The following is a 22,689-nucleotide window of genomic DNA, read 5'->3' as shown; positions in this document are numbered from 1 at the left end:
AGAGAAAAATAATAACTATACAGAGGAAAAAAACAAGAAAATCCTTGATCTGGTGATTAAAATTATTATCTGCTAATGTTCCAAATTCAAGGAAACAAATTTCAAAGAATCAGGACAACTAGGTCCAGGACTAGAGCCTGAACTGGGAAGAGGAAATGCTACAAAGAACAGCATTAATTGATACAACTGGAATATTGGCTGTCAATTAGATAAACATATTATGTTATGTATTAGATAATGTATCAATGCTACATTTTCTGAATTTCATAACTCCACTTTGATTATGTAAGAGAATATATTTATTCATAGGAAATACACAACGGAGTATTAAAAGATAAAGGGATATGATGTCTACAGTCTATTCTCACGTTGAAAGTAAGTTATAAAATATGTATATAAAAGAAAGAATGATAAAGAAAACATAGCAAAATCTTAAAAATGAGTGAATCTGGATAAAGTGTATATGGGAGTTCTCTATTATTCTTGCAGCATTTCTGTAAGTTTGAAATTATTTCTGAATGAAAAGTAAATAAAAAAGTAAAAAAAAAAGTAAAATAGATTTCAACTTATTAAGAGAATTGTTTCTGAAAGCCTCTTCCATATATCTGTCTATCCAATCAATAAATGTTTGTCTACTCTGCAAGGTGGTGGCCCACAAATCCAGTAAGCTATGCTCAGACACTAGCTTAGTGCAACTAACTCAGAATCAAAGTTTCTTCTCTTCAAAGTGATAAAAGGTATTTTAAAGCTATTGTAATTATAAGCATGGTCTTAATGCAGGTATGGTTGCTGGTGGCTCCAGTGGTAAAGAATCTGCCTGCAATGCAGGAGATCTGGGTTCCATCCCTGGGTTGGGAAGATCCCCTAGAGAAGGGAATGTCTATCCACTCCAGTATTCTTGCCTGGAGAATCCCATGGACAGAGGAGCCTGGCAGGCTACAGTCCATGGGGTCGCACAGAGTTGCAGGTATAGATGATTATATCAATCAGAACATAGAGTCCAGAAACAGATACAGACATAAATGGAAATTTAATATATGATAAAGGGAGCATCCCAGAACAGTAGCAGAAAGAATGAACTATTTGGTAAATGCTAATGGAAAAGATGGCTGTTCATGTGGAGCCACAAAAGACCCTGAATAGCCAAAGCAATCCTAAGAAAGAAGAACAAAACTAGAGGTATCACACTTCCTGATTTCAAACTATACTCCAAGAAAAAATGATTAAAATAGTATGGCAAAAAAGAAATAAACAGTATGGCACTGGAATAAAGAGAGACACATAAATCAATGGAAAACAATCAAGAGCCCAGAAATAAACTCTCACATATATGGCCAACTAATAAATGACAAGTGAGCCAAGAATATTCAATGGGGAAAAGATAGTCTCTTCAATAAATGGTGTTGGGAAAACTGAATAGCCACATGCAGAATGAGTTTGGACCTTTACATTACATGATACACAAAAATTAACTTGAAATGGATTAAAGACTGAAGCATAAGACCTGAAACTGTAAAACTAGAAAACATAGGGAAACTCATCTTTGCAATAATTTTTTTGATATGACACCAAAAGCACAAGCAACAAAAGCAAAAATTAATAAGTGGGACTATATCCAACTAAAAATCTTCACAAAAAAATAGCCAACACAATGAAAAGGCAACCTATGGAATGGGAGAAAATATTTGTAAATCATATATCTGATAAGGGATTAATATGTAAAATATATAAAGAATTCATATAATTCAGTAAGAAAACAAACAAACACAATTCAATTTGATTTTAAAAATGGGCAGGTGAACTGAATAGACTTTATTTTCCAAAAGAAGACATACAGATGATCAACAGGTACAGGAAAAGATGCTCAACATTACAAATCAAATGTGATCCTCCATGAAATGTCAGAGAAAGAGAATTACTTTATGATTCCACTTACATGTGGAATGTAAAAAAAGATGAGCTCATACAAACAGAGAGGAGAATTGTGATTATGAGGGGCTGGGGTGTGTGTTGGGGAAATGGGTTGGTGTTGGTCAAAGGGTACAAACTTCCAGCTATATAAGAGGAAAAAGTTCCGAGGATCTAATGTACAGCATGGTGATTTTATTAGTGATACTGTATTTTATATACTTGAAAGTTGCTAAGAGAGTTAGATCTGAACTGTTCTCATCACAAAAAAAAAAAAAAAAAAAGAAATGGCAATTATGTGATCTGCTGGAGGTGTTAGCTAAAATCATTGTGGAAATCAAATCATTTTGCTGTATATAAGTGTATGAAGTAGATACATTGTACACCTTAATGTTTAATACAATGTTGTATGACCACTTTATATTAATAATGCTGGAAACAAAACAAAACAAACAACAACATTCTCTGTATAATGGGTAAAATTTCAAAGGCAAGTCCCCTCCAACAATGAAAACAGAAGTGTGCAGAACTTCCAAAATAGTAAAGAACAATTGGAATTTAAAAACACTTAATGGATCAAAAAATTAAAAAGAAAAAACTTAAAATTTAGAAAAAAGGAAATACAAAATCAGACAACACATATAAATCCCATGCAGATAGAATAAACTTCTCATATATGCAGAGTACATCATGAGAAAGGCTGGGCTGGATGAAGCACAAGCTGGAATCAAGACTGCCAGGAGAGAAGAAAAAAAAAAAAGACTGCCAGGAGAAATATCAATAACCTCAGATATGCAGATGACACCGCCCTTATGGTAGAAAGCAAAGAGGAACTAAAGAGCCTCTTGATGAAAGTGAAAGAGGAGAGTGAAAAAGTTGGCTTAAAACTCAACATTCAAAAAAATAAGATCATGGCATCTGGTTCCATTACTTCATGGCAAATAGGGAAAAAGTGGAAACAGTGGCAGACTTTATATTTTGGGGGCTCCAAAATCACTGCAGATAGTGACTGCAGCCATGAAATTAAAAGACACTTAACTCCTTGGAAGGAAAGTTATGACCAACGTAGATAGCATATTAAAAAGCAGAGACATTACTTTGCCAACAAAGGTCCGTCTAGTCAAGGCTATGGTTTCTCCAGTAGTCATGTATGGATGTGAGAGTTGGATTATAAAGAAAGCTGAGTGCTCAAGAACTGATGCTTTTGAACTGTGGTGTTGGCAAAGACTCTTGAGAGTTCCATGGACTGCAAGGAGATCCAATCAGTCCATCCTAAAGGAAATCAACCCTAATATTCATTGGAAGGACTGAGGCTGAAGCTGAAGCTCCAATACTTTGGCCACCTGATGCGAAAAACTGACTCATTAGAAAAGACCCTGATGCTGGGAAAGACTGAAGGCGGGAGGAGAAGGGGACGACAGAGGATGAGATGGTTGGATGGCATCACTGATTCAATGGACATGAGTTTGAGCAAACCCCAGAAGATTGTGAAGGACGGGGAAGCCTGGCATGCTGCAGTTTGTGGGGTCGCAAAGAGTCAGACATGACTGAATGACTAAACAACAACAACAATGATAGCTCTATCTTTAAACTTGAGGGGAACCTCCAAACTGCTTTCCATAATGGTGGTACCAACTTCCATTCCCACCAACAGTGTACAAGGGTTCCCATTTCTGCACATCCTTGCCGACACTTGTTATCTTTTGATAACAGGCATTCTAATGGATGTGAGGTGATATTTCATTGTGACTTTGATTTGCATTTCCAAACTGTCTTCCAGAGTGACTACCTGATTGTACATGCATGAGGGTTCCTATTGCTCTGCACTCTTGCCAGTATATTTAATGTTATCCATTTTGTTTTATTTTGGTTGTTAAAATAGCCCTGGAGTGATATCTCACTGGAGTTTTAATACGCATTTCCTTAATGGTCAATGATGTTGAGTAACTTTTTCATGTGCTTATTTGCCTTCCATATATCTTCTCTGGTAATGTATTTATTAAAATCTTTTATCCATTTTTAGGGGTTTGTTTTCATACTGCTGAGTCTGAGAGTTTAGATATGTATATGTGATTAGCAAATATTTTCTCTTTTCATTGTCTTTATCAGTATCTTATGTAGAGCAGTTTTTCCTTTTGGATGAAATTCAATGTATCAGGTTTTTCCTCCTATGAATTTTGATTTTGGTGTTATTTATCAGAACCCTTTGCCTAACTCCAGGTCATGAAAATTTCCTTCTATTTTTTAAAAAAACTTCTTGTGGTTTTACATTATGCATTTAGATCTATGATCCATTTTGAGTTAATCTTTAAGTGTGAGATTTAGGTTGAGGTTCATCTTTTTTTATATGGGTGACTAACTGTTCCAACACTATTTGTTGAAAAGACTATCCTTTCTCCATTGAATTGCATTTCCATCTTCATCAAAAATCAGTTAGCTGCATGTGTGTGGGTCTATTTCTGCACTAGACATTCTATATCATCCAACTTTGTGAATACAATGCCATCTTGGTTACTTTAGCTTTATGTGCTGTGCTGCACTTAGTCATGCAGTTGTGTCTGACTCTGCAACCCCATGGACTGTAGCCCACCAAGCTCCTCTGTCCATTGGGATTCTCCAGGCAAGAATACTGGAGTGGGTTGCCATGCCCTTCTACAGGGGATCTTCCCAACCCATGGACTGAACCCAGGTCTCCTGCATTGCAGGCAGATTCTCTACCATCTGAGCCACCAGGGAAGCCCAAGAATACTGAGGTGGGTAGCTTATCTATTCTCCAGGGGAACTTCCTGACCCAGGAATTGAACCTGGGTCTCCTGCATTGCAGGTAGATTCTTTACCAGCTGAGCTACCAGGGAATAGAAGTCTTAAAATCAGATAATATAGTATGAGTCTTCCAACTTGATTTTTCTTTTCCAAAATTGTTTTGGCTATTCCTGTGCCTTTGCATTTCCATATGAATTTTATAATATACTTTTCCCTACCAACAAAAAATATCATCATGGGATTTTAATAGGAATTGCATTAAATCTATAAATCAGTTTGGGAACAGCTGACAACTTCACTCCATTGAGTCTTCCAAACCATGGATGTTATATGTCACTCCACTTATTTAGGTCTTTTAAAATTTCTTTCATCAGTGTTTTGTAATTTTCAGTGTACAGATCCTGCACATTTTGTTAGATTTTGGCCTAAGTATTTCATTTTTTGAGGCATTATAAATGGTATTATTTTTGTAATTGAAGTTTCGACTACTAGGCTATTGTTATATAGAAATTTATATGTCAGCTTTGCATTCTGCAATTAGACTAAACTCACTTATTTCTAGGGGCTTTTTTGTGGATATCTGGAGATTTTCAATGTAGATAATCATGTCATATTCAGTTTTATTCCTTTACTTCCAATCTGCATTCTTTTAAATCTTTCTAATTTCCTCCCCCAATTTACTTGCTGCCAACTACTTTTCAGGGTTCTCAGACAGCTGCTCAGTGCATGCTGTTAAGGAAAAATCCAGTAGGATTGCCAGAGTGATTCTATTTTAATCAGAACCAGAACTTCAGAAGGCACATATTTTTAATTTAAATGGCTTCAATCAGATCGGTTTCAAAAAGACTGTGGTAGTTATGCACTAGCATTGTACGATAGTATCCTTTTACTCACAAGCCCACTAGTAATAGGGCTTCCCTGGTGGCTCAAATAGTAAAGAATCTTCCGGCAATGTAGGAGACCCAGGTTTGATCCCTGGGTCAGGAAAATCCCCTGGAGAAGGGAATGGTAACCCACTCCAGTTTTCTTGCCTGGAGAACCCCATGGACAGAGGAGCCTGGTGGGCTACAGACCATGGGGTCGCAAAGAGTCAGACATGACTGAGCGACTAACAACAACCACTAGTAATAATTGTATTATAATTTTGCCAGTCTGATAGGTTTAAAGTGTTATCACGATGGTATTCAATTTTGCATTTCTCTATAGTGAGATTGGAATTTTTTTCATATTTTTGACCATTCTGACTTGTGTGAATGTATAAACACATACACATATGTGCTCCCACCCAAACTTTTACGCTGAAGTTCTAATCCCTAGTACCTCTGAATGGGTCTGCATTGAGAGATAGCATCTTTAGATAGGTAATTATTTAAAATGAGATCATTAAGTTTCTTCTGAGTCCCCCTCCTTGGCTGGTAGATGGTCTTTCCTCTGTGTGTGCACATGTCTGTCTACAACTTTCCCTATAAGAAGAAACCAATCTTGTTGACTCCTTGATCTAGACTTTGACTCTCTAGAATTCTGAGGAAATAAATATCTTCTGTTGAAACCACCCAGTTTGTGGGATTTTGTTATGGCAAGCCTAGCAGACTAATACAACATATATGTGTTTATATATGATTATACAATCATGGAAAAATATGTTTTAACATGGGCTACCTGAACACAAAATGGTTAGTGGAAAGGTATAAGATGGAAGGAGGTGGGCAGGTAAAAGTGAAGAGGAAGCCAAATAAATATAAAAAAGATCGGAGGAGCTAAGATGGCAGAGGAATAGGACGGGGAGACCACTTTCTCCCCTACAAATTTATCGAAAGAACATTTGAACGTTGAGCAAATTCCACTAAACAACTTCTGATCACTAGCAGAGGACATCAGGCACCCAGAAAAGCAGCCCATTGTCTTCTAAAGGAGGTAGGACAAAATATAAAAGATAAAAAGAGAGACAAAAGAATTAGGGATGGAGACCCGTCCCGGGAAGGGAGTCCTAATAGAGGAAGTTTCCAAACACCAGGAAACTCTCTCACTGGCGGGTCTGGGGGAAGTTTTTGAATCTTGGAGGGCAACCTAACCGGGAGGAAAAATAAATAAAACCCACAGATTACATGCCTAAAAGCAACTCCCAGCAGAAAAGTACCCCAGACACTCACATCTGCCACCAGCAAGTGGGGGCTGAATGGAGAGGAGCAGGTGGCATTGCTTAGGGTAAAAAAAGATCATGTTTTACACTTAAAATATATACAATAAAGCTGGAAAAAAGATGTTGCATTTTTTTCATGTACAATGTCTTGATTAATTTGACCGTTAAACTGTTAAGCTGGCAACTGTTTTACCAGCTATATTTATATATGAAATTGCATATTCCCTTTGTATTTCATGTGTAATTTACTGATTGAGTACATTTCATATTAAGGTTTATGTATGTTTGGGTAAATGAAAATTGTGTCTCTTATTTTATTTATCCTTTAAAATAAACTTCTGTAGATATTTGATGCCTTCTAAAAGAAAATATATATGCATTATGTGATCATATTGATGCATTTATATAAAATTGCACATGCTCATATATAATAATTTTAAGGAAATATGAATCTTGTGAGGCATATAAAGTAATGCATTAACTGCACATCTATTTGGCAGTTTCAACTTCCCTTTATCCATTACTCTTTGGACTTAAATGCTGGATCACTTACTGTGCATGATGTTGGAGACTTGGAACTCTGGATCCTGGGGCTGTACTCCATTGGGGAGGAAGCGCTGAATATTCTCTGTGAGGTACCAACTTTTATTCTCATCAAATACAGAAAACAGGATGACATTTCTCTTGTCTGACATCATCTGTTAATTGCATGCATTGAAAGAAAGAAAGAAATGTTACTAGTACTATCAGGTAGAAATTAGCAGCCTGTGATGTAAGTGATGGCATGCATATGATATATCCATAATCCTCTAGATCAATGCCATTTTCCCCCTAGGGTCACTATTATGGTATGTCCCAGGGCTTAGGAGTGGGAGTGGATGCTATGAGCAGTGAATGTATGTTTAAAGCAAGTGTGTCCTCAGGGAAAGAGGTTACTGGACCCATTAAACTTAGTTTCTTCTGGTCCCAAGGTCATATGCTGGATGATATTTTTCATGGAGTCTGTAGCCTCATTCTCTCCATGTTCAGATTAGAGGATTTTCACTCTTTAAAGACCCAAGTGATTATTCAAGGTCTTTCTTAAACAATTTAGTCAAATCAAGTAAGATGAATGCCTTCCTAAACTTTCATTGAGCAAATGTCCTTCCACAAGGCTAACTATAAAAAATTAAAAATAGAAAACAAATTTAAATAACAAAGTTAAGATGAATCATAAATGTTTACTAACACTAATAATTTTAAGTTTTTTTTTACTTTTAAGTTTTATAATACAAAGTTTAAAGTTTTTTTTTTGAGAGGAGCTGTTTGTATCTGAACCAAAGTTACTAGCTGTCACTTGCTAAATAAATCTGTTAAGATTTAATGTATAAACTTCAGTAACATGTATAAATTTCATTTTGTATAACCCATTACTACAGAAATGAAAACGTTGAGGAAAAAGATAGGAAAATGTAGGTACATTTCCGTCTTCTTCCAAAAACTGACAGGAAAACTATAATTAGGTAAAATTAGTCAGGGAAGGTACTAGTCCAAATGTATGCTGCTCTGGGTTTGTGTGCCAAATGTTTTATCTGTATTAAAGTTCATGAAATGTTTTCAGACTAGTCAGTCAGTTCAGTTGCTCAGTCGTGTCCGACTCTGCGACCCCATGGACTGCAGCATGTCAGGCTTCCCTGTCCATCACCATGAGTTTACTCAAACTCATGTCCATTGAGTCGGTGATGCCATCCAACAATCTCATCCTCTGTCATCCCCTTCTCCTCCTGCCTTCAATCTTTCCAGCATCAGGGTCTTTTCAAATGAGTCAGTTTTTCGCATCAGGTGGCCAGAGTATTTGAGTTTCAGTTTCAGCCTCAGTCTTTCCAATGAATATTCAGGACTGATTTCCTTTAGGATGGACTGGTTGGAACTCCTTGCAGTACAAGGGATTCTCAAGAGTCTTCTCCGACACCACAGTTCAAAAGCATCAATTCTCTGGCGCTCAGCTTTCTTTATGGTTCAACTCTCACATCCATACATGACTACTGGAAAAACCATAGCTTTGACTAGATAGACCTTTGTTAGCAAAGTAATGTCTCTGCTTTTTAATATGCTGTCTAGGTTGGTCATAGCCTTTCTTCCAAGGAGCAAGTGTCTTTTAATTTCATGGCTGCAGTCACCATCTGCAGTGATTTTGGAGCCCCCCAAAATAAAGTCTGTCACTGTTTCCACTTTTTCCCCATCTATTTGCCATGAAGTGATGGGATTCGATGCCAAGATCTTAGTTTTTTGAATGTTGAGTTTTAAGCCAGCTTTTTCACTCTCCTCTTTCACTTTCATCAAGAGGCTCTTTAGTTCTTCCCTTTCTGCCATTAGTGTGGTATCATTTGCATATCTGAGGTTATTGATATTTCTCCTGGCAATCTTGATTCCAGCTTGTGCTTCATCTAGCCTGGCATTTTGCATGATGCACTCTGCATATAAGTTAAATGAGCAGGGTGACAATATACAGCCTTGACATAGTCCTTTCCCACTTTGGAGCCAGTCTGTTGTTCCATGTCCGGTTCTAACTGTTGCTTCTTGACCTGCATACAGATTTCTCAGGAGACAGGTAAGATGATCTGGTATTCCTATCTCTTGAAGAATTTTCCACAGTTTGTTGTGATCCACACAGTCAAAGGCTTTGGCATAGTCAATAAAAAAGTAGATGTTTTTCTGGGATTCTCTTGTTTTTTCTATGACCCAACGTCTGTTGGCAATTTGATCTCTGGTTCCTCTGACTTTTCTAAATCCAGCTTGAGCATCTGGAAGTTCTCAGTTCACATACATTTGAAGCCTTGCTTGGAGAATTTTGAGCATTACTTTGCTAGCGTGTGAGATGAGTGCAATTGTAAGGTAGTTTGAAAGGCACTGCCTTTCTTTGGGATTGCAATGAAGATTGACCTTTTCAGACTAGAAGGAATCCTATATATCATAAATAATCAAATAGACACACAGTCAAGCCTCAGCAATATGGCAATGAATTATTTTGAAGCATTAAGCTTATTAAAAGATGCATGCTACTTGGAAGAAAAGTTATAACCAACCTAGACATCATATTAAAAAGCAGAGACATTACTTTGCTGACAAAAGTCCATCTAGTCAAAGTTATGGTTTTTCCAGTAGTCATGTATGGATGTGAGAGCTGGACCATAAAGAAAGCTGAGCACCAGAGAATTGATGCTTCTGAACTGTGGTGTTGGAGAAGACTCTTGAGAGTCCCTTGGACTGCAAGGAGATCCAAACAGTCCATCCTAAAGGAAATCAGTCCTGAATATTCATTGGAGGGACTGATGCTGAAGCTGAAACTCAAAAACTTTGGCCACCTGATGTGAAGAACTGACTCATTTGAAAAGACGCTGATGCTGGGAAAGATTGAAGGTGGGAGGAGAAGGGGACAACAGAGGATAAGATGGTTGGATGGCATCACTGACTCGATGGACATGAGTTTGAGTAACCTCTGGGAGTTGGTGATGGACAGGGAGGCCTGGCATGCTGCAGTCCATGGGATCGCAAAGAGTCAGACATGACTGAGGGACTGGACTGAACTGAACTTAAGCTTATTAAATTCAGAGTATTTAACTTTATTTTTCTAAAACAGCAGAAGTGGTCCAAATTCTAAGCATATTCTGAAATATTTTATATGTTTCCTCAGTTTTACTCAGGTTTCCCTGATAGCTCAGTTGGTAAAGAATCCACCTGCAGTGTAGGAGACCTGGGTTCGATCCCTGGGTTGGTAAGATCCCCTGGAGAAGAAAAAGGCTACTTACTTCTGTATTCTGGCCTGGAGAATTCCATGAAATCCATGTCATCGCAAAGAGTCGGACACAACTGAGTGACTTCCACTTCACTTGTTTTATTCAACAAATATTTGTTGAACTACTAAATGCCAAGTATTATGCTAGATGTGTTCATTTAGAAGTATTTTGAGTCAATCACAATGAAATATACAGGGGAGACATCTAGGCAGTCATATAGATTTGTGGGTAATCTAAAAGTAACTGATCATGTAAAAATGGGCAAGATCACTTCGAGAGTGAAATTTTAGGCTAAGAATGAGTGTTATAGAAATAATCTAGGGCCCAGGCTGTCCTGTCCATCCAGCAGGCAAGTTTATTACACCGAAGTCAATAAAAGCTATCATAAATCCAACTCACTTCTTTCACTGCTCAATATTGCAGACTTCTGTATTTTCTGCAGGCTTTAGGCAGACATCCATTGAGAGCAGAATATAGGAGGTATTATTTGGAAATGCATATGCCTCCTCATTCCATTTCAGCTTCAGACTCAGCACTTGCAAAGAGATGAACTCACCTGGTTTCCTCTTTGATCTACAGATTCTTTGTAGCAGATGAGAAGGGGGCCAATGAGTCCTGAAGCTAGATCTTTCTCTATGTTAATGAAACTTGAGTAATATCGGGTCAGACACCGAGGATCTGATTTAGTTGGCCCATCTTCTACAGTCACTGTCCATTTATACTTGAACACTTCTCCTGGCAGAATTGGCATGTCTTTCAAATGTTTCACACCTACCCACACACAAACCCAAAAACAGCTTGATTAGAAGTATAACAAGGAATATATTGGTAATTACATCATTATCACAATGGCTTTACCCATTTATATGTACATATGAAGTTTCCCAGTAAGTGAAAATTAAATTTACCACCTCTTATAAATTTAAGATTCATGCAACTTTTTATAATAAAAATAGGTACAGGAGATTTCTGCTAGCATGTTAGTTTGAGTTGAAATGGGCAGGTCTCCCCACTCTGACAAATACAAAGAAATAATAGATGATATTTGGAAAGATTTTAAATGTATAACTGAAAATGCATCAAGAAGAAAAAAAAAAACCCAAGTGCCAAAAAAAGAAAGACACATCAAAGCTGGATTGGCCTGAATTGATGCCACAGGACTGGGCAATGAAGTTTTAACTCACATGGGGTATCAAGACTTGTGGCATCTGATGTCTGTGAGGAATAGAATCAGTAATTGAAATCTGCTGTTGGGCTACTGTCAACAAAGGTCCGTCTAGTCAAGGCTATGGTTTTTCCAGTGATCATGTATGGATGTGAGAGTTGGACTATAAAGAAGGCTGAATGCCAAAGAATTGATGGTATTGAAGTGTGGTGTTGGAGAAGACTCTTGAGAGTCACTTGGACTACAAGGAGATCCAAGCAGTCCATCCTAAAGGAGATCAGTCCTGGGTGTTCATTGGAAGGCCTGATGTTGAAGCTGAAACTCCAATACTTTGGCCAACTGATGTGAAGAGCTGACTCATTGGAAAAGACTCTGATGCTGGGAAAGATTGAAGGCAGGAAGAGAAGGGGACGACAGAGGATGAGATGGTTGGATGGCATCACCGACTCAATGGACATGAGTTTGGGTAGACTCCGGGAATTGGGGATGGACCAGGAGGCCTGGCATGCTGTGGTTCATGGGGTCACAAAGAGTCGGACATGACTGACTGACTGACCTGAACTGTTGGGCTAATGGGTCCTCAGGACAAGGACTGTCTGCTTTTCATAATTAAAACTCACTTTTGAATATGTTTAATACCTGAGTATCCAGGCTATATCCATTCCCTAAGCACACATAATAGGGAGTGAGGGTGGGTGGGTATTAGAGGAAAGGGAAAATAGATTGTTTCTTAATAGATCCTGCTGTGTGAGTACTTTCTCTACAGTTTGGTCACCAATGCTTTTTCTGTGCCAGGTGCCTGAATGATGGTCTTCTCTTACGGGAGGCACATACTTTCCTTGGAGTGACCATCAGGACCCCAGCACTGGGCACTTCCATGCCATGAGAGAGGCTTATTTCAGCTATTCTTTTGTAGCCCTCCTCTCCCCAACCAGCTCTGGTTACACCCAGTGATATATCCAAAAGCCTATTATTTCTGGCTTCCCTCACACTGTCTTCTCAGATAGGGTATCTTCAAAAAGAGACCAAGCCAGCTACTTGCAACTGTATTTACTTCTTACAGAAAAAAACACATGTATCCTTGGGAGGTCAAACAGGAAGGGCAAGCTGCCTCACTCTTATCCTCTCTTCTTCAGAGTGCTCCACATAAAAAGCAAGTTACTAAGAAGTGGATTTGCAGATGCCCCCAAATTTCAGGGTACACATTCAATATCTACCCAGAATTTTGTTTCTGTGCCCTTCTCACATAAAGGAATGGAAATCAATTTTGCATTTGAATTTTGACCAGCAACCATGAGGATTAGAAAACAGAGGATTCAAAGTTATTTATAACCAGCCTAGCTATCCATCATATCATACTGAAGGACTCATAGAGTTTATCCCCTATATACTAAATGCACTCAGAAGTATGTTGAAGATATACTTCCAGAAAAACAAAAGAAATAAAAATCCAGAAATGTACAAGACAAGAGAGGTATGGCACTAGCCTACAAGTCCAAATAAAGAAATCCAGAGATGGCAGCTTTGTAGCAGGCCTAGCAAGCAAATCACCCATATTAGAACAGTAAGCTGGTGAACAACAAGAACATCTTTAGAAGAAAAAAGGATCAGATACTAATAAATAGCATGATTAAGAAGCTGTAGGACCTAAGGATATGGTGAAAAGTCATATATTTCTTCTCATGATAAAAGAAAGCCTTTCTTCAAGAATATAAACAAAAAATGTATAAGATTAGTATGGTCTTAATATATTGCATATCTTGGGACTTCCCTGGTGGCTCAGTCAGTAAAGCATCTGCCTATGATGTGGGAGACCCTGGTTCGATCCCTGGGTCAGGAAGATCCTCTGGAGAAGGAAATGGCAACCTACCCCAGTACTCTTGCCTGGAAAATCCCATGGACGGAGGAGCCTGGTAGGGTACAGTCTATGGGGTTGCAAAGAATCAGACACGACTGAGCAAATTTACTTCACTTCAACATACTGCAAGCTAAAATTCACCATGATTTTGAACTACTGGTAGAGAATAAAGAAGGATAATCCATTTGGCTGTAACAGTAAAATCATTGGAACTGTAGACAAAAGAATAACCATAGCATACCACCTAGTTCTGCCATAAACTCATATTCTTGTAGTAAGAAACACATACTGGCTTACTTCACTCTACTAACGCATATATATGGAATTTAGAAATATGGTAACGATAACCCTTATGCAAAACAGAAAAAGATACACAGATGTACAGAACAGAATTTTGGACTCTGTAGGAGAAGGCAAGGGTGGGATGTTCTGAGAGAACAGCATCGAAACATGTATATTATCAAGGGTGAAACAGATCACCAGCCCAGGTTGGATTCACGAGACAAGTGCTCGGGGCTGGTGCCCTGGGAAGACCCAGAGGGATGGGGTGGGGAGGGAGGCGGGAGGGGGGATTGGGACGGGGAACACATGTAAATCCATGGCTGATTCATGTCAATGTATGGCAAAAACCACTACAATATTGTAAAGTAATTAGCCTCCAACTAATAAAAATAAATGGAAAAAAAAAGCTTTTAAGTTAAAAAAAAAGAAACACATACTAAAATAATATAAATGCTGGTTTTTTGACTTTTAAAGTTTAAAATAAATATATAGAAAACTCAAGGAGCTATTTAAAATTAAAGAACAAAATGTAAATGTTATCAGCTTTAGTTTTATAAAAGTAAAGGTATGGCTGGCAGCAGTTGAGAAATGGAAGAATAGATGAGAGGAAATGGAAAAGGGGACAGTTGTTAGTACTCTTAGGGTAATATCATAAAGATATAAAAAGTAGGTATTTAGCATATTTTTTAATTGCTGCCAATTGAGGAACTAAAACACTGATAAAGGTCTAAAACAACTGGACTAGGAAGAGGCATAATGCTAAATCCTTATTTAACACAAAATTAAATATATAATGTTGTAACTATAAATATATATTTATGTAAATAACTTTATATAAATATATAAAGTTGTAAAACAAAGGAGTAGCAAATAAATGATTTTTTTGAGATACAGAGGTAACTGCCAAAAATCTGAAGTTGAAATACTTAAAAAATGAAGGCTTTCCAACCCAGAATTCTATGTCCAGGAAAAGTATCCTTCCAAAGTGAAGGCAAGGACTTCCCTGGTGGTCCAGTGGTTTAGAATCCACCTGCCAACGCAGGGGACACAGGTTTAATCCCTGGTCCCTGGAAGATTCCACATGCCATGGAGCAACTAAGCCCCTGCGTCCCAACTACTGAGCCCATGTGCCCTAGAGCCCATGCTCTGAAACAAGAGAAGCCACTGCAGTGAGAGGCCCACGCACCACAACTAGAGTAGTTCGCTCTCCGCAATTAAAGATAGCCTGCAGGGAGCAATGAAGACCTAGCACAGCCAAGCAAATGAATAATTTATAAAATAAATAATTATTTTACAAATACATAAATTGTAATAAAATAATTAATAATTATTTTACAAATAAAAAAGTGAAGGCAAAATGAAGGCATATTTTTAAATAAAATAAAACTTAAGAGAATTAAGGGTGGGGTGATACATGTGCATGATTGTAGTTGTTGTTGTTGAGGCTGTGTCCTCATCTGTATCTACAGGTAGGTAAGGCCTAGAAAATTGAGGTAAAGCTTACCTTTTGGAAATCTCCCTGAGTGCAAAGGACTGACATCAGTGATTCCATGAGGGTAGATGTTATATGGCCGGCTTGCTTGATTCTTAAATATAATCTGAAAGTATAAATGAGATATAAGGTTGAGTACTGAGACAGTTAGGATCAAGAAGCAATATGTGGCCTGTCTCCAGAAAATAAAAGCTGCCTTGTATCTACAGTATAGGGGTTTGAGCCTAGATAAAGCTCAAAATATGTGTTCTTTTGTAAAATTGCTCAGATAGTTACTTAGGTTTTTCATTAAAGGCTCATTTCTTTAAAATTCATTTATTTAAAATTATTTTAGTTGCTTCAGGAAGAATTCCTTGTACCTTCTGACACTAGTACTTGAAATCTGGATGTAAGCTGAGGACACTACTTCCCCTCAGTCTTTCACAACATTTGGGCACTGAGTTCCCAATAGTGGAGAGGAAAATAGTGGTTCAAGTGATAAAATCTTCACTAGATGAGCAGACAGGACCAGGGGGACAGTTGATTACAGCATTAAGCAAGGGTGGCAGCTGGCATCATATGACTGCCTGAGCTTTCCAAAAGAGAGGAACAATAGAAGAGTGATAACATGGGAGTATCATTAAGCACCCTGAACTTATCAACCAGCCTCTATACTGAGGTTGCATGATATGAGGATAAAAAAAAAACAAACTTCTACTCACAGGCTTATCTTACACCCACTCATTTGGGAAAAGCCCACTGACAACCTATTCCTTGCCTGCCCCTAAGCAGCAGAATGATGTAGGAGAAAAATCACACAGCTCTGTGTGATTTAATTAATTAAATTAATCAATTATATATATTCAGTTCAGTTCAGTCGCTCAGTCGTGTCTGACTCTTTGTGGCGCCATGGACCGCAGCATGCCAGGCCTCCCTGTCCATCACCAACTCCTGGAGTTTACTAAAACTCATGTCCATTGAGTTGGTGATGCCATCCAACTATGCCATCCTGTCATCCCCTTCTCCTCCTGCCTTGAATCTTTCCCAGCATCAGGGTCTTTTCCAATGAGTCAGCTCTTTGCACCAGGTGGCCAAAGTATTGGAGTTTCAGGTTCAGCATCAGTCCTTCCAATGAACATTCAGGACTGATTTCCTTTAGGATGGACTGGTTGGATCTCCTTGCTGTCCAAGGGACTCTCAAGAGTCTTCTCCAACACCATAGTTCAAAAGCACTAAATATAATTATATATTAATTAATGTAATATCATTACTAATGATAAATTAATGATCAAAAATCTCAAACAGATGCTCAAACTACCTAGTTATTCTGTTCTCCTAGAAATTCATCTTCCCACTTAGCTACTTTTTGCTTCCTGATCCTCATGCTCAGGTACTTCTTTTTTTCAGTGAGAAGGGAGATGCATTCAGAAAAGAAATTCCTCATCCTCCCACCCTCAAGTCTACCAACCTAGATGCATATATGACCATATTTTCTCCTGTTAAAATCAGCTCCTATCTAACGATGACATCTCCTCCTGTGTACTAGTACATAATGAAGTGCCATTTTAAAAACTTCCTTTTGGAATAGAAAAGAGAACCCAGAATTAGATCCACATGAGTACATTCCATTGATTTTTGACAAAGAAGCAAAGACAATCAAATGGAGCAAAGACGGTTTTTTCAACAAATGGGGCTGGAACAAGTAGACATCCACATGCAGGAAGAAGAAGAGGAGGAGAAATGGGGGTAGGAAGAAGAATCTAGATGCAGACCTAACCTTGTACAGAAATTCAGAAAAACAGATCACAGAGCTACATAATTGATTTGGAATTCTTATGTGAGATTTGCCCCTACTCTTCCATTTATTTATTTTTCAATCATTTATTATTATCAATATAGACTCATGCATATTTATTTTATAATTTAAGGTATACTCCAATACTACTTTATTTATTTGATTGGTTATATCCTTCCAGTTTGGCCATTAGAAGCTCCTGTATTCATTTGACATTAGTCTCATTCTTTCATCTTGTATCTTCCCTGGCCCAGCCCTAGAATCATCCCTTCTCCAAAGGGCTTTGGTTCCTTTCACTAGAGACTGGTAATTAGAAACCAAGATCTGGGTGTGCTCATTGCTACTGGGGTGTCACTGTTCCCAGGACCTCTTAGGAGGAAATACACTAATCCAAACATATGCACACATATGTAATTACTTCTGTATGTATCCATCTGTCTCTATAGGCAAACATGAACTCATGGTAATGTCTCCAACTCTAATCCAGTATCACATGATTTATTCTAGCCTTTTCTTTTTATTTATAATTACCCTCTCGCTGGTGGCACAGATGTTAAAGCATCTGCCTGCAATGCGGGAGACCCGGGTTTGATTCCTGAGTGAGAAAGATCCCCTGGAGAAGGAAATGGCCACCCACTCCAATACTCTTGCTTGTAAAATCCCATGGACAGAGGAGCCTGGTAGGTTATACAGTCCATGGTGTTGGAAAGAGTCGGAAACGACTGAGGGACTTCACATGGTCATGGTCATACCCTCTCCAACAGTGACAAATATAGCTCCCACTATCAGTCATTCATTTACTTAATCTTCAACTAATAACCTGGGGCTTCCAAGATGGCGCTAGTGGTAAAGAATCCACCTGCCAATGCAGGAGACAGACGTAAGAGACATGGGTTTGATCCCTTGGTCGTGAAGGTCCCCTGGAGGAGGAAATGACAACCCACTCCAGTATTCTTGCCTGGAGAATCCCATGGACAGAGGAGCCTGGCAGAATATGGTCCATGGGGTCGCAAAGAGTCGGAAATGACTGAAGTGACTTAGCACACACACACAAATAATGACAGTTTTGTTTATTCCTTTCCAACTTTAAAACTTTATCTTTTTCTCCTAAGGATATTGGCTAGGATTTCTAGTAAAATATTAAGTAAAGGTGGTGATATCTGTTAACTGTTTCTTATCTTGATCTTAAACAAGGATTTCTGAGTTTCACCACCAAGTATGATGGTGACTATAGATTTTCTGTAGAGCTTTATCAGTATTAGGATGTCCCTTGCAATCACACTTTCCTATGACTTTTTATTATGAATGGATTTTGAATTTTCACAAATATTTATATGAAACTATTGAGATTATCAAATGATATTTTACTTTTTTATGTGTTACTATAGTAGATTACCATATTTGATTTTCTAACGTTAAATTCATCTTGTTCAGTCACTCAGTCATGTCCAACTCTTTGCGACCCCATGGATTGCAGCATGCCAGGCTTCCCTGTCCTTCATTATATCCCAGAGCTTGCTCAAATTCATGTCCATTGAGTCAGTGATGCCATTCAACCATCTCGTCCTCTGTTGTCCCCTTCTCCTCTTGCCCAGCATCAAGGTCTTTTCTAATGAGTCAGTTCTTCACATCAGGTGGCCAAAGTATTGGAGCTTCAACCTCAGCATCAGTCCTTCCAATGAATATTCAGAGTTGACTTCCTTTAGGATGGACTGTTTGATCTCCTTGCAGTCCAAGGGGCTCTTAAGAGCCTTCTCCAACACCAAGTTCAAAAGCACTAAATTCATCTAGTACTCCTCAGATAAATCAATTAGATCATAATATATTTAAAGTCGTTTTTATATATTGCACCACTGGGTTTATTAACTTTTGTTTAGGATTTTTTGAATCCATATTTTAATATGATTGGTCTGTAACTTTAATTTTCCTTTCTTATACTGTCCTGGTCAGGTTGACAACTAAGGTTGTGCTAGCCTATAAGTACTGGTGGGCCTTTACTGTAGGACTTCCCTGGTGGTCCAGTGGTTAAGAATCTGCCTGCCAATGCAGTGGACATGGGTTCTCTTCCTGGTCTGGCAAGATTCCACATGCTGCAGGGCAACACGTGTACCACACATGTCCACAGCATGTGTACCACAACAACTAAAGCCTGCACTCTGCAAGAAGAGAAGCCACCGGAATGAGAAGCCCATGTACGACAACAAAGAGTAGCCCCTGCTTGCTGCAATTAGAGAAAGCCAGAGCAAAGCACTGAAAACCCAGCAAAGTCATAAATAAATAAATAAACTTAAAAATTTGAATATGAATTATATATCCCTTGAATATTGGGATAAATTGCCAATAAAATGGTGATCCTTGCTAGGTTAATAGTGATTTTCTTGCAACACATTCAATATGTGGCTTCAGTGTCTTCTGGCTTCCTTTGCTGCTTTTGAGAAATAGGTTGTGAGTTTATGTGGCAGTTTTAAGATACGGTTGCCAAATTCTTTGACATTCCTCCCATCAGAGGTAGGCTAAAACTTCCCTCTCCTTGATTCCAGGTGGGCTTTGACTCAGATTATGCCATAAAATGCTGTGTGACTTCCGATGCTGGGTCGTTAAAAGTGAGGCACTTTCTGACTTGTTTAGTGGAACACCCAAACTTGGAGTCCCAAGCTGATAATGTGCTTTCTGCCCTACAAATAGGCCTTTCCTAGATATTTCACATAAATTAAATCATGTAAGTCTTTTTTTGCTTGGCTTCTTTATCATAATGCTTTGAGTTTTATCCATGTTGTATCATGTATGAGTCATTCACTTCTTGTAATTGCTGACTAGCATTCCAATTATATGGGTATACTACATTTTGTTTATTCATTCACCAATTGGTGAACATTTGAATGGCTTCCAATTTGGGGCTATAAGGAATAGTGCTACTGTGAACATTCACATACAAGTCTTTGTGTGGACCTATATTTTCATCTGTCTTGAGTATATGCCTAGAAGGAACTGCTGAGTCACAGGGTAACTCCATTTTTAACATTCTGAGTAATTGCCAAACTGTTTTTCAAAGTGGCTGTAAATCTCAGACTGGATGTAACTCTTTCCCATCAGAGTTCATGAGGCTTCCAATTTCTCTATGTCCTCGCCAGTGTTTGTTATTATCTGCCTTGCTGATTATAGCTATTCTGAAAAAGTGCAAGTGTTAGTCACTCAGTCATGTCTGACTCTTTGCGACTCCATGGACTATAGCCCACCAGGCTCCTCTGTCCATGGAATTCTCCAGGCAAGAATACTGGAGTGGGTAGCCATTCCCTTCTCCAAGGGATCTTCCCTACCCAGGGATTGAACCCAAGTCTCCTGCATTGCAGGCAGATTCTTTACCATCTAAGCCACCAGCGATTTTGATTTGCATTCCCCCAATAGCTAATGGCTTCCCTGGTGGCTCAGATGGTAAGGAATCTGCCTGCAATGTGGGAGACCCAGGTTTGATCCCTGGGTGGGGAAGATCCCCTGGAGGAGGAAATGGCATCCCACTCCAGTAATCTTGCCTGGAGAATCCCATGGACAGAGGAGTCTGGTGGGCTACAGTCCATGGGGCCTCAGAGTTGGACACGACTGAGTGACTAATCCTTTCCTTTCCAAAGCTAATCATGTTCAGCATCTTTTCATGTGCTTTTTGGTCACTTCTTTACACATCATCTTTGGAGAAATGTCTATACAAATCCTGTGCATATTTTTGTTTAGTTGGATTATTTGCCTTTTTATTATTGAGCTGTAAAAGTCCTTTATATGTTTTGGATACTATTCTTTTCATCAGATATATGATTTGTAATTATTTTCTTCTATTCCATGAGTTGTCTTTTAACTCTAGGGTTGGTGTCTTTGAGGCACAGAAGTTTTTAATTTTGATAAACTCCAATCTTTTATCTTTTGTTGCTTGTTGCTTTTGATGTCATACCTAAGAAACCATTGTGTAATCCAAGGTCACAAACATTTACTCTTGTATTTTCTTCTAAGGGTTTCATAGTTTTAGCTCTTACATTTATATCTTTGATCTACTTTTAATTTGTGTATGGTATGAAGAAGTGGTCAAACCTCTTTCTTCTGCATGTGGGTATCCAGTTGTCCCAGTATTCTTTCCCCATTGATTGGTCTTGGGACATTTGTGAAAAGTCAGTCACTTCTTAAACTGTTGGTGGGAACGTAAATTGGTGCAGCCACTATGGAAAACAGTTTGGAAGTTCCTTTGAAAGACTAAAAGTAGAGCTACCATATGATCCAGCAACCCCACTCTTGGGCATATATCAAGAAAAGATGAAAACTCTAATTTTAAAAGATACATGCACCTCAATGTTCACTGCAGCACTATTTACAAAACCCGAGGCATGGAAACAACCCAAATGTCCATCAACAGATGAATGGATAAAAAAGATGTGGTACATATATACCATGCAATATTGTTGCTGTTCAGTCACTAAATCACGTCCAACTCTTTGGGACCCATGGACTGTAGCACACCAGGGTCCTTTGTCCTCCACTACCTAGAATTTGCTCAAACTCATGTCCATTGAGTCGGTGATGCCATCTAACCATCTAATTCTCTGTTGCCCCTTTCTCCTTTTGCCTTCAATCTTTCTCAGCACCAGGCTCATGTAATATTTCTCAGCTGTAAAAAAGAATGAAATAATGCCATTTGCAGCAACATGGATGAACCCAGAGATTATTGTACTAAATGAAGTAAATCAAAGACAAAATACCATTTATCACTTATATGTGGAATATAAAATATGACACAAATGAATGTATTTACAAAACAGAAACAGACTCACATGCATAGAAAACTAGCTTAAAGTTATCAAAAGGGAAAGAGAGGGGAGGGGGGATAAATGGGATTAACAGATAAAAAGTATGATACATAACACAGATAAGCAACAAAGATTTACTGTATACCACTCTAATGGCAGAAAGTAAGGAGGAACTAAAGAACCTCTTGATGAAGGTGAAGGAGGAGAGTGAAAAAGCCAGTTTAAAACTAAATATTACAAAAACTAAGATCACGGCATCCAGTACCATCACTTCATGACAAATAGATAGGGAAACAATGGAAACAGTGACAGACTTTATTTTCCTGGGCTCCAAAATCACTGCAGATGGTGACTGCAGCCCCAAAATTAAAAGATGCTTGCCCCTTGGAAGAAAAGCTATGACCGACCCAGACAGCATATTAAAAAGCAGAGACATGACTTTGCCGACAAAGGCTTGTATAGCCAAAACTGTGGTTTTTCCAGTAATCACGTATGGATGTGAGAGTTGGACCATAACGAAAGCTGAGTGCCGAAGAATTGATGCTTTTGAACTGTGGTGTTGGAAAAGACTCTTGAGAGTCCCTTGGACTGCAAGGAAATCAAACCAGTCAATCTTAAAGGAAATCAATCCTGAATATTCATTGGAAGGACTGATGCTGAAGCTGAAGCTCCAGTAGCTTGACCACCTGATGAGAAGAGCCAACTCATTAGAAAAGACCCTGATGCTGGGAAAGATTGAAGGCA

The 22,689-nt window shown here is 38.5% G+C and overlaps 1 protein-coding gene across 2 annotated transcripts in view; it reads right to left on the bottom strand.

The window, feature by feature from the left end:
* The window catches only part of F8 (coagulation factor VIII), a 150,272-nt gene that overhangs the window by 70,879 nt on the left and 56,704 nt on the right, over window positions 1-22,689 (bottom strand). For both annotated transcript variants that reach the window (XM_043897873.1, XM_043897874.1), the window contains 3 exons: window positions 15,397-15,490; window positions 11,144-11,358; window positions 7,365-7,509 (listed from right to left, as the gene is read on the bottom strand). In XM_043897873.1, coding sequence (XP_043753808.1) covers window positions 7,365-7,509; window positions 11,144-11,358; window positions 15,397-15,490 — 454 coding nt within the window. The remainder of the gene's footprint in view (window positions 1-7,364; window positions 7,510-11,143; window positions 11,359-15,396; window positions 15,491-22,689) is intronic.

The sequence above is a fragment of the Cervus elaphus genome, chromosome X (genome assembly GCF_910594005.1).
Source record: "Cervus elaphus chromosome X, mCerEla1.1, whole genome shotgun sequence".
NCBI lineage: Eukaryota > Metazoa > Chordata > Mammalia > Artiodactyla > Cervidae > Cervus > Cervus elaphus.
This window is presented reverse-complemented; position numbering and strand designations above follow the sequence as displayed.